This window comes from Bemisia tabaci, chromosome 5 (genome assembly GCF_918797505.1).
Source record: "Bemisia tabaci chromosome 5, PGI_BMITA_v3".
Lineage (NCBI taxonomy): Eukaryota > Metazoa > Arthropoda > Insecta > Hemiptera > Aleyrodidae > Bemisia > Bemisia tabaci.
In genome coordinates, this window is record NC_092797.1 from 35,473,496 (window position 1) to 35,490,485 (window position 16,990).

The 16,990-nt window shown below is 36.3% G+C and overlaps 3 protein-coding genes across 3 annotated transcripts; 2 read left to right on the forward strand and 1 right to left on the reverse strand.

Moving 5' to 3' along the window:
* The first annotated feature begins 48 nt into the window (after positions 1–48).
* On the forward strand, positions 49–5,587 carry Taf12 (TATA-box binding protein associated factor 12). Its single transcript, XM_019056792.2, has 5 exons — positions 49–203; positions 803–936; positions 2,472–2,915; positions 3,940–4,132; positions 5,230–5,587. Exons 2-5 carry the CDS (start codon positions 835–837, stop codon positions 5,355–5,357), a joined length of 867 nt encoding a protein of 288 aa, XP_018912337.1. The 5' UTR covers positions 49–203; positions 803–834; the 3' UTR covers positions 5,358–5,587.
* Positions 5,588–6,731: 1,144 nt separating this feature from the next.
* LOC109040755 (omega-amidase NIT2) lies at positions 6,732–12,495 on the reverse strand. The gene is made up of 6 exons (XM_019056794.2): positions 12,170–12,495; positions 10,878–11,024; positions 9,895–10,079; positions 9,406–9,574; positions 7,683–7,916; positions 6,732–7,015 (listed from the first exon to the last, which is right to left on the reverse strand). The coding sequence occupies exons 1-6, from the start codon at positions 12,189–12,191 to the stop codon at positions 6,921–6,923; spliced, it is 852 nt and encodes a 283-aa protein (XP_018912339.2). The 5' UTR covers positions 12,192–12,495; the 3' UTR covers positions 6,732–6,920.
* Positions 12,496–12,640: 145 nt separating this feature from the next.
* Positions 12,641–16,079, forward strand: sel (canopy family protein seele). The gene is made up of 2 exons (XM_019056797.2): positions 12,641–13,524; positions 14,075–16,079. Exon 1 carries the CDS (start codon positions 12,873–12,875, stop codon positions 13,494–13,496), a length of 624 nt encoding a protein of 207 aa, XP_018912342.2. The 5' UTR covers positions 12,641–12,872; the 3' UTR covers positions 13,497–13,524; positions 14,075–16,079.
* Positions 16,080–16,990: the final 911 nt, after the last annotated feature.

Below are 16,990 nucleotides of genomic sequence, written 5' to 3' on the forward strand. Positions count from 1 at the left end.
ATCTTTCCTCTTAACACCGATGTAAACATAACCTAAAAAGCCTTGTCCTGTCCGCTCTGTTTAGCCTGGTTTAGCTAGCAGTTCCGTGAAAAAACTGCAAGAAAAGTAACTGTTACTGATTATAAATATTTTCTTTTTTCCTCTAATAATTTTCTATCGGTCTGAATGTCATGCTCATGATTGCAGATCATCAGTGAAGTTTGGTAAGAATGATACTTTATTTCCTCCATCCGTTCCATCAGTCCTTAGGAATGAAAATTTGAAGAGTAGAGACAACATCAAATAAATTTGAACATTTTTTGAGAGCAACAAGGGATCTGCCTTTTCCAATCCTTTCCTGATACTTTTCGCAAGACTTCAGTTGACGGCTCCTTTGTTTCACTCTAGAAGTGCCCAAGCCTATTTGGCGTTGATGGTACAAGGGCTAGCGACTGAGCCATGTAAAACGCGGTGCTGTTTCATGGAATATATGACCCGTCTATGACTGGGAGTATGTATTGTTGGTCAGATTGACCAATCCAATTGTGAAGTGAGCCGGATAATGACAGTTTATGAAACGTGGGAAGTTTTCAAACCCCCTCTTGATTTTTTGTGATCTGGTAGCAAATCACATTGTCATACTCGAGCTAATGATCCAGTGAGGCGAAGCAAAATAATCAAAAAGATAATTAAGCCTACCTAGGCAGATTGTATCTTCCAAGAACCCCAGAAAAAAAAAAAAAATCACATTGTACTCCAAGATTCTCCAACCCTTGCTCTCATAAACACACATCACGTGTTTCATTTTTAACATCTTTTTCAGGAAGAACATCAATTTAAAGTATATCATAGAAAATGAATCCAGCCTCAAATGTTACCTCCGGTGGAATACCCATGGATACCATGAACCTAACACCTCTGCCAACGCCAATGGAAACAAGCCCTTCATTACCTCAGGTATCCAAATCATTGAATTCCTATTTAGCTCTTATTCCAATGGTCTACATCCTCATCCCAATTTGCTGAAGTTGAAGTGCCGGAGAAGTATTCGTTTCCGAAAATCCGTCGTAAAATCTTTCGATTTTAAGAGGATATTTGACATTACTACTCTCCGTCTTTTTTTGCTAATACACACCATGAACATCGCATGCGTGTACTAGCGAAGATTCGGGGTCGAGAGAGTTCGGACAGAGTGTTTCGGAAATTCGTGACGGAAGGGAGCTGTGGTTTCGCCTGCGTCTTCGCCCTGATTTTTCTCCCTCTCAAGGGTGATCTGTTCGTTCATCTAAAGGAAAATCAGTGTTTTTTCCTTTAATCACCTCTCGCTGCCACCACCTCCTCCCGAAAAGTACTTTCCTCCATCCCTACCAGAAATACCTCAGTCTATGCTACGCATTGTGGTATTGCGACAAGACTAAGTACATTTCTGACACGTAGGGACTATAAAGGCGGGCATTGCGCTCCACAGAGGGTTCATTTACAGGGTCACCGTTCTCTGTTCTGTGAAAGAATATTTTACTTCTTTCATTGTCATTATTTTCTCCATTTTGCTCTGGGTTTTTACCTGTAGAAGAGTTCCTAAACTCGCCTGTGAGTTCGCCACCATACTCAGTGATGTCAGTCACCAGTCTGTTCATTACCCCTCCAATCTCGAAAGATCAGAGACTAGGTGAGCAGACCAGTAATTGACATCACCAGGACAGGGGTGCAGGAAATGCCCGATAACATGCCTGGATAGGCGCATGAAAATGTGGGAAAGCCCCCTAATTGTGGAAGGAGGGACAATTTTGAAGGGTCAACTGCTAAAAGTCAGCGTAAAACAGGAAAAAAGGTCGTTATTTCTAAATTGGTGGGAAATTTTGTGGAAAAACCGAAGAAAAAAAATGTGGAAGCTTGGAAGAGTCTGCTCCCCTGCACCGGAATATGGCTGTGACCTCTTTCCCAAGTTTAGGAATGCATCTGAAGACATACCTCAAGATCCAAAACATTTGAAGCGGATGGCAGCACTGCGCTGCTGCTTTTGGTCTATTTCAAATCCTATCAGTAGTTTTTTACCCTCCTTTTTTTCTTGCGTTTTCTCTATAAAAATCAAATAAAATAAAAAAAATTGCTACCCAGTGCTTTGGTATCATTAGTTCGGAATCATTTCTCCTTCATCCAGCTCTGCATGTGCATAAGCACTGTGTCTCTGAAGTAGTAAGAGAAAAGTTCTGCAACTGGACTCATGTAATTATCCAACTGTTTACATTAATTCTTAATGACAGATCATCGTTACACTGGTTTTTTTTTGCAAGCGGCAAGATTGAGTCAGTCGATACCAATACCAGATCTTGAATGATAATTTCTGACTTACGAGTCGCTGCCGTAAACTGATCATAATTATGAATTATATCTTAAGGTGTTTCATCTCTTACTTTGTCCGTTTGACCATTATTAAATGCATATTTTACTGTGTTATTAATTCTTTTTTCCGTTCTTAACTCATTTTGCAGCAAGCAGTGGAAGGAATTTCAGCTCCTCCAGCTCTGAGTAACTTACAAGTTGTGCTTAACAATCCAAATGTCAACAATAGTCCTTCCCTTCAAGTAGTCTTAAATAATATGAATACCACAAGCAACACAACAGGACCTCATCCATCAATAGTCAACACGCAAGTCCCAGCTGCCGTAGCCAGCTCATCTCTCGTGACTCCTAATGCAATTCTACAAACTCAGAGTCCAATCACACACGTGCAAAGTCCCCTGAATCAGGCAGCAAGCCAATTGCCATCTGCACCGAGTCCGTCTCCGATGCAAACTACAGTATCAACATCTGCACCACTCCAAAGCACAGTGCCTCAAGGAACAACAACTCAGTCAACATTTCAGCAGTCAGCCTCTTCATCTCATCTTCCATCCATGTCTCAAGCAAAATCTTCAACAGACCATCCAAACCAGGTACCTGATATCTTGCATTAGGTGCGTTCGTGATAGACAACGGGCCTCAACGGAAATTACCCGGTGAGGGTGTTGCGAGTTTGACGATCGTTCTTGAACCTCTGTTGTTCAACGCTTTTTACCGGATGAAGTGTCATGGCGATTGAACGCTCACTGCAACAGATCAGCACATTTTGCGGCTGGTGAATGAAGCATTGAGCGTTGAGGAGGTAAACAAAGTCACGACACAGTACTGAGGCCTCAGTTGGATAATGGGTAACTCTGCGGGTAATTCACCGAAATAATCTCCGTTGTCTTATCACAAACGCATCTATTGTGAATCTCACTCATTTTTACTTCTTAGTGCTCTATATTTGACAGTTAAATGTTCATATTTATCAATTTTTTTTCACTGTGAAAATTCAACTTTTCAACCTGGTAATGTTTTAAATCTATTTTACTTTTTCTTTTTTCTAAAATGGTAGCTGCTTCAAAAGTTACAAATATTACCTCTTCAGTACTATTGTTGTTTTCATGATTTTTCAAGTGATATTCTGGTTGAAAAATGAATACCAATAGATAAGACTACTTTTAATAAGCTACAAAAGTAAGTTTGAGGCATTTTAAAAAAAATTGATTTCAGTAGCTCGTAAGAGAAAAAAATGAGACTTACCTACTTTTTGAATGACCATTGTATAAAAAATGATCACTCAAACATGTATGGAGTCAATGAACAGAACTTGTATAATTTGTTTTAGGGCAGGTTGATGTGTGCGTGTATGTGTGTAATTAACTTCCTTTTAAGAGGAAAAAAGACTATTCCAAAAATTCCAATTCAAAAATAACTTTTTATTTCACAAGTCACAGATTAGGTCGGACAATGGGTTTTTTTTTTTCAAAAAATAGGGGCAAAAAATAAACTCTCTAAATTTACAAACATTTAAGTAATTCCTATTTTTAAGGTGTATCAAGACAAGTACTTTGCTCCTAGAAAATACTTTAAAGATTAAAATTACATAACTTTATGTTTTTTAAAATTTTCCAGATCCTTACGAAACCACGTCTTCAGGAGCTAGTGAGAGAAGTTGATCCCACAGAGCAGTTGGATGAAGAAGTGGAAGAGCTAATGCTTCAGTTAGCAGATGATTTTGTCGAATCAGCTATCAATTCTGCTTGCCTCTTAGCCAAGCACAGACATGCATCTACGGTTGATGTTAAGGATGTACAATTACATCTTGGTAAGTTGAAAAATGAGCACTTACTTTTTCATAAAACAAAAACACCTACGGTTTCCACTTGAAATAAAAACCTGAAAGCTTCGTGTAGCAATGCTCTGCTTATTTGCAACTCAAAATTTGAATTTGGTGGCTGGGGGTGCCAATTATTTTTCATAGTTGATAGCCCTGAGTTTTTAGTTGAGCGATAAGTTTTTAGTCTTTACTCTCTAAATGGAGGCATTGCATTCGGTCTTCACATGGGACATTGGTCAGGAAATGTCTGAATACAATCATATTGTTGATGTATGATCATCAGCTCAAAAATGGACGTTCAATTTTTCATATCTCGTTAGAAAAGAAACAATTGTTTCTAAGAATGTATGTTACCCATCAAAATGGCTCTCAAAGCTTTAACCTGAATTTACAATTCTGTTTGGTATACCGTAGGTACCATAAGTACTGCTCCACCCCAAGATTCAGAAAAAGCTTAAAAAACAGTATCATATGCAATCGTTGATTTTCCTAAAAGAGGCTGTTGCACATGTCTTTTTTTAATGCAGTTTTAAAAAAAGAAATAATGAATGGAGTAAAAGAGGGAAACATGGTTTATAGAATGTGTTTTTCAAAATTTTTAAAAAAATGAATTTTAAAAAACGTGAATGGCTGCATTTTTCTGTTTCATTTGATCAAATTTTAGTTGGGAAAATGACTTTCAGAGTCATCAAAAATCCAAACTGAGTTTTGACCTGAGCTTAAAGGTCTCAAGCAAGAGTCATTAATTAAGGGTTAGCTCCTAGGGATTTTCCTTTCTTTTCTGCCGCTATTTATTGGCAGAAAAGAAAGGAAAGAGAAAGTTGGTAATTTCCTCACTTTTGCAGTCCTTATATGTAAATGCAGATCTCCTTTTCATGGAGTGTTACTATGAATTAACGCAAAAAAGTAACATCAAAATCGAAATTATTTTTCTTCAATGCCTCAGATTACGGAAATGCATGTAAAAATCACAAGCCTGATTGATTATTAACGTTGCGGCTGATTAATGTGATTACCATGAGTTTCGAATGATTAATGGAACTTAGAAATGAACTCATCCTCAATATTTGACTTTTGTTTTTCAGAGCGCAACTGGAATATGTGGATACCAGGATTCGGGACTGATGAACTGCGGCCCTACAAAAGAGCGCCTGTCACTGATGCCCATAGGCAAAGAATGGCTCTCATTCGGAAAACAATTAAAAAGTATTAGTCGGGCAATTTTTTGTCAAAGATTTCTTCTACCAGTTGATGGAATTTATTTTTCTACTAATGGAATATTCTAAATGTAAATATTTGTGTTCATAACTATAAATTTAATTTATTTATTTCCATCTCTTTGTAAATTTGTTAAGTCTTCATTTCTCTAGTTTGTAAATTTTTGATCCAGTGCATTCCAAGTACAGGAAGTACTGCAAGTATAGAAATTTTATTCAAAAAATACTTCATTTTACTTTTATTTCCACTCTAGATGAAACCAAACATAATGCACTTAAGGTTTTTGGTGAGATGATGTTGGTAGTCAAATTTGCACAAGAATCGTCTAATGAGTAAGTTATCTCTGTCCTAGTAGAATTGCGACTGGCATTTGTGAAGTAAATATATCGACAGTGCAGCTATCAAACCACGTATCTCGTCTGCGATATTTGAAAATGTGTGCTTCCATTTTATTTGGTTTAAGTAAATGAGAACAAATCATCATCATTCCTTGAAGTTTTCACATGGGTTTCTTTGCATTGAGAAGAAATATCTCGGAAGTTTTTAGGAATTAATAATGAGTAGTTTTTAATTTAAATTAAGTATGACAGGAAGTCTAGAATGTTGCAAATCGAGATACGTGGAATGGGAGTTTCACTGTCGGTGAATTTTTATCATCTGTAAAACTGATGAAGATCAGAGAACTGGAAAAGAAATAATAGGGATCAGTAAACAAATCTTCTTTTGTTATAGTCCTAGCTCACCAAGAAGCCCTTGTTTCTTAAAGGTTCACTCCTTTGCAAGTGACGTCATTTTTTCTGCACCCACCTCACTGCCGCTTGCCTTAGCATTTGTGTGCTGTGGAGCTCGTCAGACTTCTCAACTTCAGACGATACTTTTCCTCACCATAAGGAAGATGTTCAAGAAATATTGCTGAGTTTTTCCTCTCAAATTCTATTCATCGGACCTTACTTCAAGCACTAAGCATCTTTAATTTAGCTCCTGAGCTAAAGAAGGGCTTGTATGACCCAAATTTCTAAACCAATGCAGAATTGTAAGAGGCTCTGAAAAAATGATCGCAACGACAAGATGAGCAATTGTTTTGAAGATGGAATACACATACTGCTGCCATGGTATGCATAAGGTGTTAAACAAGGTAGAAATTAAGTCGGAAAGTTAGGTATGAATGATTCAAAACTTATATTTTTCATTATTGAACGAATTATTAGTGTTGCGGCCCAAAAATGTGAAAATGTACTTGTATAGCAAGCTCTGCAATGTGCAAATATTTTAGAGGCTAGAGATTAGCACAGAAAAAATGATCAAACTCGCCAACTGTTGCATATTTAATAAATAATTCTTGGAGACAAAAGAAAAGAGCTAACAATAATAACAACCATAAAAATCTTTATTCGTATAAAAATAATAAGGAAGGAAGAACTTAAGTTCTTATGTATCATAATCCTGGAAGGCAACAACATTATTCTTAATTGGTAGGAAAAGAACTCAAGCACACAGTGAGGAATCTTGCATCATGCTTAAAAGCATAAAATTCTTGATAACGATGGAATGAAAATTATTATAAGTTGCTTTTCACGACTAAATCATATACATCGTTGCGCTTCTGATGGCTGACTGGGATTTGCTGCCGTATATTTTTCATAGTTTCAAAGTCTGAAAGAAGAAAAAGAAGACATAAATTTAATTTGTAGACATGTTTAATGCCAGTCCTTCAGCCAGCTCAGAAATCCAACTGAAAAGAAGAGTTAGAAGTGACTTCAATTTTCATGCAGTTTGAATGGCAAAATACTGTAAAAAAATTTCAAGCAGAGCGAGTCAGAAATGCGTCATTGATTTGAAAGAAATTTTGCGACAACAGATACAAAAATCGGGAAACCAAAGAATGCAAATACATCTACAGATTAAGAACTTCCATTACAAAAACAATCCTACATAAATTGGTTCAATATTATCCAAGATTAAAAAAAAAAGTTTCAGTGTCCAAGCATTTTAAATGCACAGATGACTAGATGTGAACCGTCGGTCTTACATAAATTGTATCTGAATAAACTTTTATGACAGGATGGTAAAATAAGGCTTAGTCCACACTATTCCGCCGGGAAATCAAAGCCGAAATAGTATGTACATATTCCCCAGCCAAAGTTTTGTATATTTTTAAATTGATACATCAATGACACATACATACTGTGCGAGATCTGTCAAATAATATTGAAATTGGCAATTCAAATCATTTGGATGGTAACAAATTCTTTCTTCACTCACAAATTGAGTGCTTAAAATACATATTAAAAATTAAAGAATAATAACGTTGTCATCTTACCAATGTCAGCAAAGAGCAATTCCTCTTCAGCCCCAGCTTGAGCAAGAGTTTTACCCCAAGGATCAACAGCACATGTATGGCCGTATGCGATGTAGTCAGCTTTCTCATCTCGTGCAGGAGACACTGCCGCCACAAACACTTGATTATCAACTGCCCTTGCTCGTGCAAGTAGGTCCCAATGCAGTGGCCCGGTTGTCATGTTAAACGCTCCCGGATAGATTAAAATATCGCAACCTGAAAGTAAGAAATGATACTTTGTTTTACTTTATGTAAATTTTACGGAGTAAAGTACAATATCTGATTTCATGTACTCTGAGGACTGCTATGTGTTGAATTAAAGTGATGAGGTGTGTTTAACCATCTTAAAAGCTGGGTTTTCACCATTAAAATGGAAGCTCAATGAAGGGATATATTGACTTTTGTTTAGTATGATTGGCAAAACTTTGATTAATCGTTCAGTTTTGATCACGAAAATCTAACTATAATTTCTGCTGTAAAATAAAATAATTTTACTTTTCCAGAGCTCTATTTTTTGATAAATTTTTCTATGCATGGCTCACACTTCAGCTTTGCGTTAGGGTAGCTCACCAAATCCCTGCGAATTTTTCAAGAGCCTGTTCAAGCAAAAGCGATAAATTAAGAGCCTGTGTTATGCTAATAGTGGATCCAATTAGACGCAGATTGTGTCCTAAGTTACCTTCCTAATTTGTCATAGCCAATGAAGTACTGATCCGAATTTTCTTGAAATCAACTTGATTTTTTCAGAGAATAGATTTGATTCAATAGTTAATCAGTTGCAAAAAGTGATTGTTCCAAAAATTGATTTCTTCTGAACTAAATCTGGATCCCTTGTTCACATGAATGAGAGAAGAATAAGGGGTGAGTTTTTTCTATTTATTTGTACGTGATTTTACCAAATGTAGGAGCAAAGTTGAACCTTTGTCCAACTTCATTGACTTAATTCAAGCAATATCTTGGGATTTGCAATTTAAGACTGATAAGTTTTATGAAATTTTTTCGGTGTCAGACAAAATTATCAAGAGAAGGCAGTATGAGATGTAAATTTTTGCTACACAGCTGAAACTCAAATAATCTCTACTACTTATTCTCTTTTCCCTCATGTTTCTTGCTTTATTCATTGCACCCACCAGTTGAAGCTACGCAACCTCTCATTTACTATTTAAGATGAGAACATCAATAATTTTTTTTTTTAAAAATTTATTTCCTCAACTTTTGAGACTTAAAGGATGTAAAATCTCTGCGATTACGTCATCAAAACTTACAAAATTTGGACTAAAATTTGGCTAAAATGGCTTGTTGTTTTCAATTTTTCACCAGGAGGTGAAACTGAGGTTGATTTTTAAACAATTTTGAGGAATCAAGTCCAGTTATGAACTGACCCTGAAAATTTGATGTAATTTTTTTTTCTATGTACAAAAACATTTAAGGTCTAGAATAATTTATTTACTTACTATTGCCAAAACTAGTCTGGACAACACATAGATCTGACCATTACTAGTCTTACTAATTACTCTTACTAAGGGGCCTAACAGAATTAGTCAAATGATCAAATGATGAAATCACTTTCTAAGAAAAAAATTATATTTACTACCTTATTCAAGACCAACTCATTTGTGCTTGCACTGACAAGTGTTTACTGATAAAAAAAAATTAAATAAATAAACCAACAAATAGAACAGGGAGTATTTCATCACATATTTACCTGCTTTACGGTACAGGGCAGCTAATTCAAAAAAGCGAATATCATAGCATATGCCGATTCCTATTTTACAGTATTCCGTATCAAAAATGCAAGGTGTATTGCCAGGCGATAATACCTCTGATTCTTTGAATGTTATTCCTCCTGGGATGTCTATATCAAATAAGTGCATCTGAAAACCAAATAAAAAATAAGACAATTATGTTGAAAAACCCAGATTCAGAGAGGAAAATGGAAAATGCCTCTTTTTTTCTTTGGCTAAACCAACAATATTCATTAAAAATGGGATTAATAAATGGCACAAAACCAGTTCGGTTTCAGAACAAGCCATTTTTGTTTTGTGCAATTTTTGTGAGGTATTGCGTGCTAAGGTCCCAATTTTAGAGAGAACCTGACTCCAGGTGTTTAGAAGACCGGCATTCTAAACACCTTATTATTTTTGCCTGACTGTAACATAGTTGATGGTGTGGACATACAGACAAAAGTACTTACCTTTCTGTGTTTTGCTACTAATTGCCCATCTGGGGACCAAACAGTCGAAGTATTATACAGCTTGGAGCCATCTCTCTCTGGGATAGAGCCACCAACAATGTATGCCTTAACCTCCTTTGCAGCTGCAGATAAAGCCCTGCTTGTCTCACCATCTGGAATGCTTTCTGCATACTCGGGGAAATACTCTGGAAATAGGCAAAGAAATGCATCTGTTTATTGGATCATTATATGGACAGAATCATGCAATAGGATGTGACCTGCTACATTTGGTTTCCATTTCATGGGGGTTCAATTCTTGTGAATGAACGCATTAAAAAAATAGTAGAAATATTTTCAAGAGTGGGGATAATATCGTCTTGCGAGTTCTGTGTTGACATTAATTCACATATCAACAGTGGGACTGCAAGAACTTGTATCTTGTTTAAACTTTTCCAAAATCTCCACTCCTACTTTATTTTATCAAAGGAGAACAAACCAACGCTACTGCTTGAAATTTACATAGAATATTCTTTGCGCAGGGAAAAACAAAATCAGGGACGTTTTCAAGAAATGATGTTGAGTATTTTTAGCATTGAATTTGAAACACCGCTCTTGGAGGAACTGTCCACAAAACCAGCGCTAGACTTGGATGCAACCTGATGATCTTTCATAGTTCTATTAAGTGATTGGCAATGACATCGATGGTGAAACTGCAAGAACGTTATCTCAGTTTGCAAAATACAGACTCTGAAATAATGGCTTCCTTTATGCTCTTTTTACTGCTTTTCAAAACTTGTATTGTTCAAAAGTTACGAACTACGCAAATATATTTTGACTCATAAAATTGGCAATGTCACCTATGAACGATTATAATTACAAAACCAACACTAGATTTAGCAGTCAGAAACAGCCCTCTACCATTGATATGAATTTCATTCACAATTGAGGGGGAACATTTTGGGAGAGTCTGAGCATAGGATTTTTCTCTTGCGAAAATAACTTACTTGTTCCATATGGAGCATTGAAACATTCTGGGAGAACTATGATGTTAGAGCCACCTTCTTTTGCTTTCTTCACAAACTTTAAAGCATTCTGAACATTATTAGCTTTGTTAGCACCAACACTCAATTGTATCAGGCCCAAACGTAAACCTGCAATCAAAAAGATGACAATTATAAGAAGCTCCTTTGTAAAATAAATAATGTCTTGGACAAGTTCAGACTGTCAAAGCATTAAAAACTTTAAATGAAAGTGTACATGCTCTTCAGTTAGTAAAAAGTTTCGAGAGCACAGGTAACTCTCTCCATTATCTTAAAATGATAAGTCCCAGACTCTTGATATCGTCAAACTGCAGGTATGCAATGTATCACATCGATTGAGTAAAAAGTCTTCTCAGCTTTTTACTTTTAGGCCAAAAAAAGGACATAAGTCCCTGCGCATGAGCATAAGAAAATATTCTTAATAAAAAAAATTGTGGTTTTTACAACATTTAGGTTTTTATTACAAAAAGTTGCAATGATTAGAAAAAGAAAACAGGATTTGGCTGGGGGAAAAAAAAAAAAAAAAAAAAAAAAAAAAAAAAAAAATGCGTTCTATAGGTATAGTGATGAACCTATGTGGCAAGTGCAACGTTATCTTTGAGGCTAAATCCTATTTTCATTACTCTCCGAATTTTGAAATTTTACTTAATGGGAATGATTCTTTCAACTCATGTGCAAAGGCTATTGTCTTTTTTTGCTAAAAAGTCAAAATTTGCCAAGATTTTTTTATTGAATCAGTGCGATTTGATATACTACAGTTTCATGAAAACTGCCTAAAGAGACGAAGTCTTTGCAATCACATCTTAAGGACATTCTAAGTAGTCATAAGAAGCGACTGTGCAAAAAGTCATGTCACCCATGCCTCGCTCGCCGCTTCTTCAAATTGATGGAGAAAAATTCTAAATTATCCTACATATGAATTCAGCTTAATTTAGATCCTAACTTGCCAAAGCAATCGGCTCACATAATTTGGCACAATTTACACCAGGTCAATGATTGGATAACTTTATAGTCCATGCCCAAGAAGTTGACGCACTTTCAGACTGCGACAGGAGATCCACCACCTTCAATCTTGCATTTACTTCAATGCTTGACTGACATCAGACAATCTTCTCTCATAGTCTGAAAGTGCATAGACTTATTTGGCGGGGACTTTCCTTAGTAAGTATACTGAGCTTCGTCTTTGAATGATTCAGTCTGTAGAGTTCCAGAGTCTTGTGAACCTTTAATCACTAAAAGTAGAATCAAGTCCTTACCTTTCTTACACATACTGATCATTCGATATGATTTATATTGAGGGAGAAAAGAATTCCAAACAGTCAGAATTAGCCTATGCAATGAAATTTTCTATGGATGCGGATACAAATTAAATGCCTGGGACCATGAATAGTTGACACAAGGAAAAAAAGAATAATACACGACCACCATCAAACCGATAATAGGTGAACTTAACTTAATAATTAGAGTGATAATTTCTAAACTTTAATTAAAGACCAGAGAAGGATTATGTTGAGCTTGAGTGTCTAATCTCTAATAATAATTACAGAGCAAAAAACCAGTATCATTCCAATGAATGAAATGAATGAATACCTGAACTTACTGATAACACATTGATAACGTGATTCACATATTTGATAACAAAAACGTCAACACGGAAAAGATTACATTTTTTAGTGCCTTGGCACCTGGCTATTCAATAATCTTTTTCAATGTTGTTGTATTTACAGCTGACGTAGCGTTCTTTTGTTTACTTTCCGATATCGCCGAATGTCGAGGCGACAACTAACTCAAAATTTCGAATTTAATCTGTGAGGATGTGGAAGTATTTTTGAATGAATCACCTCTAATTATAAAATCAGTGCTTTACATTTTACCGTGACAGTTTTCAAGTGCAGTCATAACTTTGGTTGAGACCCATTTTACAACTGCTTCCCTCTTTTCAGAAGTCAATCCAGAGATATGCAAAAATTTGTAGTTTCCTCTCTGACTTTTCTGTTTTTCCTAATTTGTTCCTCTGATGTGATTGCTCAAGGTAAAAACCACGAATTTTTGAAATGCTTAGTTTGCGAAAAAATTGTCGAAGAAGTTAAACTTGAAATAAACAAACCAGAGGTGAAAGGAAAAAAGATTGCAGTGGGTGGTTATCACCTCGATGATAAGGGAAACACAAACCAGCGAGAAATCCCGTATCAACACTCTGACGTTTTCTTAAATGAAGTATTGGACAATATCTGTGAAAAAATGAAAGACTATGTGCGTGTAAGAAGGAAATCTGATGACAAATTAATGCTCATACCCTTGGTGCTTCCTGGTGGTGCTATGAATCCTCTTATCGGTGATGTTGATCCGATCCTTGATGATGATCTGAATAAAAGCCTTGGGCACTACTGTCAAGAAATTACAAATGAATACGATGAAGAAATAATTGAAAGTTTGAAAAGGACGCCTTCGGACGAATTAGACGAGAGTAGTTTTTGCTCTTCTGTGTTACCGTACTGTGATGGAGTCGAAGAAATCAGAGATTCTGGAGGTGATCGCCCTCGTCTAGAGGATATCATTGGCAGTCAGAAAGAAGAACTTTAAGGAGAGATTCGAAGTAAAAATCCCACAGGTAAATAACCAATTTTTCATTGGTGAAATTAGTGTCGATCTGTCACTTTTATCGAAGTTGCACTACATGGCTGAATTTTGTTATTTTTCATTCTATGTTATTTTTGGCATGCTGAGTCAGTAGCCTTTTATAGTCAAACCTCCTCCAACTTTGAGGAAAGCAGGGCTGAAATGTGCATTTTTCAGCACCCTGGAATATTATGTTCCAGTGTAAATGTTGCCGCATTACTTTGATTGGCGATGAAAAAGAGCTCACCTTTCATAGCTACCTATCTAGTAAGGTAAGAAAAAGCCCTCAAATTCTTGTACCTCTCAACCAAAAAGAACTAGAATTCTAACGAGGCGTAATAGTCACATGGCTGCCAGGTTTGATGGATCCACCATATGAGCAGTGCCATGCCTTCAAAAGTAAGTGCACATAAATTTTAAAAAAATTCACTTTTGCCCTTGCCCCACTGCCTATTTCAATTTGTATTGATGGCCTAATGATTTAAAATTAATATATTTTTCTCAATTTAGAATTAATTCAGTTTTGGTTTTTTTTTTTGCAGGATGATTCCGAAGAAGTCTGAAGAACTAATAGCAACTTCCACATTATGAATTTTCCATTGAGCGGATGAAATGCGAATGATTTGAAAAGCTACATTCCATCAAAGAAATACTCCATTCCATTTAATTTATTCATTTTTTTGTTTTTAAAGTAAATTTTGTATTTAAAAAAATTTTTGGTGCCCAGATGTTCGGAGGACACCATAAAAATTTACTTTGTTGATATGATGATGAAAGTTTGCATGAGGTAGCGCCTCCACAGAAGGACTTGGTCTAATAGCTTGCCGAAAATTAAAGTTAAATAGCAAAGAAAAAAAAAAACTGTTAACCTATTTAGGTATTCGTTAAGAAACTGTGACCAGCTATGGGAGGTCATCTTTCATCAGGAGCTTGGGCTTCCACTTTTTTTACATTTTTTATTCTCCTGATTAGTTTCAATCTTGTTAACCAGAACGTAGAAGAGATACTGATTTGTTAACGATACCAGTTGGTCCTGTCTTACACAGCGGAAAGAAACTTCTTGCTGAGTAAAATTGACTAGTCTGTACATATATGCTTCTCTGCAAAGAATGAGCACAGTATTCGAAGGAAAGACATGGTCCGCAAATAAAGGCACAACAATATGAAAGAAATTGAAGTATAGCTAAGTGTGAAAGCAAGGTTAAATGAAATGAGGTAAAAATAAGGGGGGTCCACAAGAAGCCATGTAATCAAGTCAACATTTAAGTCGATTTTTCTTAAAGAGTATTCATCTCTAGCACTGTGCTCCGCCCTAGACGGGCTGCACAGGGCACCCATCATCTCTTTCTACTCATTGTTAACAATGAGTAGAAAGAGAGAGGGTGAAAATTTTCACCTTCTCTTAAAACTCACTTTCACCCACTTTTTTTTAAAAATCTCACTCTTTCTGAAGGATACACAGAAAAATTCAATTACCTTCCTCTCTTTAATAATTGAGTGATTTAAAGGTGTCTACTTTTCAAACTCCCACTGTAATAATGTCTGCACATTGGGGTATCCCTCGCAGATATTTATCCAACCATGATAGAATTAAGTTCTAGGAAGGAAAAAAATCCTCGACCCTAATTTGAGTAAAATCAAATAACCAAGCATATGTAACCCTCCCCTCCCCCCAGCCACTTAGTTTTCATATCGATTGCGTATGCGATTTGCGCATTTTCATGTAAACTTGCCAATTGTCGAATTCCAGTATACCTACCACCAGCAACCATTTTGGAAAAAAATTGAGGTCATGGCTTTAGTTATCAATAGTTTGTTCGTTGACTCCTATTTATAACTGCCAAATTTCGAGTCAATTGCACCTCCCCCCCCCCCCCCTCTACGTTTCCCCTACCAACCAACGCACAGAACATGTAGTTGCAATGCTGCGACCCCTGCATTTTTATAATGAGTCCATCAGTCGCAGCGGAACATTTTTCGGGGAAGTTGTACTTTCTCACTTCTATCTAGAATTTCTCTCATTTTTGCAAATTAAGTCACTTTTCTCACTTCTTTTTTGGCACTTACATTGCTGGGCACCCAGCAAATAATTTCTTGATCTGTGTCAGATCAGCACACTTCCACCTTTGTTCATTTATTAGTAGGTAAGTGATAAATTATTTAAAATTATAATTTTGCTCATTGTTATATCTCTTAAGTCTACATTCTGATGAACAAAAACAATCCAGAAGACTCTAGCTGAAGGTATCAACCGGAACAAAAATCAAAGTCTTTTCTTGTGATCTATAAGATAATTTTCTAAGAAAGGGCTGTGCTGCACCCATTAACTCAATTCTATTGATAGACTGAAAATTCAAAATTTGAATATAGTCTTTGGGAGACCTTTAGTCCCAAAATTGTATGGGTGATGCAAATTTTGAACTGATACTTCATTGTGTATGTTCATTGGTTGAAGTGACAAGTTAATATTAGCACATTGTCTTTGTTAACACCTTGTTTTTTATTATAAATTTCTAAATTTTATTCAATAAAATTATTTTGTTGCAATCTCTGTAAACTTCATTCCCTCAAATTTAAAAAAATAGCATTTATACAGGGTGATCAAAACCACCTAGCAGGCTTTTTTCTCAGTTATATTTGGGTAGACAAAGTCGGGGAGCGCAGGAACAAATATTGAATCCTCCCCCCCCCCCCTCCCAAGAAATTTAAATTACATATCCCCAAAGCCCTACCTGAGTTCCTTCAATGAGGGGAAGACAGAAAAGAGGTAAGAGGGTGACCCATGACCCTGATTTGAAGGTCAGGGTTCCAGGAAAAGTTTCGAAATTATTCCAGTCACATCAGAAAGTACAGAAAATTTTAACTCAATTGTGGGAATCAGCAGTACCGCTCTCTACAAAATACCAGGTTGATGAATGGACGTATTAGCTTGAAAAAAAAAAGTTTTTCTTTGTAATCGGCCCTAAGGAATACTTGGACATATTTCTATTAAACGGAACTAAGCGCCATCGAGGAAGGGAGAGGGGGGCTTGGATTGGCGAGTGTCGCGGAACGCGATGCTCGTTCCGTCCTATACTCGCAACGTTTTTCCATGGCGCTTAGTTCTATTTGAGAGAACGCGCCGGGATTCTAAAATCCTCAAAAGGAACTCAATTTGGCGCTTAATTCCGTTTAACAGAAATACGTCTACTTGATGGTCTCAAGGCCATTTTTAACTTCACAAATAAAGTACAGGGAAACCTTGAATTTTTTTTATTTTACAAGTTTAGGATCCTCCTGTACATCATCAGTGAAATCTTAAAGCGCCATGGGACCAACAAATTCGTATTCTTTAAGGATAATTACCTCAAACAATATGGTTTATTCAAGCCTCTAGATCAATAAGCGACATGGTATTTTGTACAGGGGAGCACTATCTACTCATCCTCAGGAGTCAGTACTTCAGATAGAGATGGGAA

Coding starts and splice junctions, on each gene's coding strand:
- Taf12 (XM_019056792.2), top strand. CDS start 835: ATGAATCCAGCCTCAAATGTTACCTCCGGTGGAATACCCATGGATACC. Junction 937..2,471: donor CAAGCCCTTCATTACCTCAG/GTATCCAAATCA, acceptor CTCATTTTGCAG/CAAGCAGTGGAAGGAATTTC. Junction 2,916..3,939: donor CAACAGACCATCCAAACCAG/GTACCTGATATC, acceptor AAAATTTTCCAG/ATCCTTACGAAACCACGTCT.
- LOC109040755 (XM_019056794.2), bottom strand. CDS start 12,191: ATGATCAGTATGTGTAAGAAAG. Junction 9,575..9,894: donor TAGTAGCAAAACACAGAAAG/GTAAGTACTTTT, acceptor TTTGGTTTTCAG/ATGCACTTATTTGATATAGA. Junction 7,016..7,682: donor ATTGCTCTTTGCTGACATTG/GTAAGATGACAA, acceptor TTCTTCTTTCAG/ACTTTGAAACTATGAAAAAT.
- sel (XM_019056797.2), top strand. CDS start 12,873: ATGCAAAAATTTGTAGTTTCCTCTCTGACTTTTCTGTTTTTCCTAATT.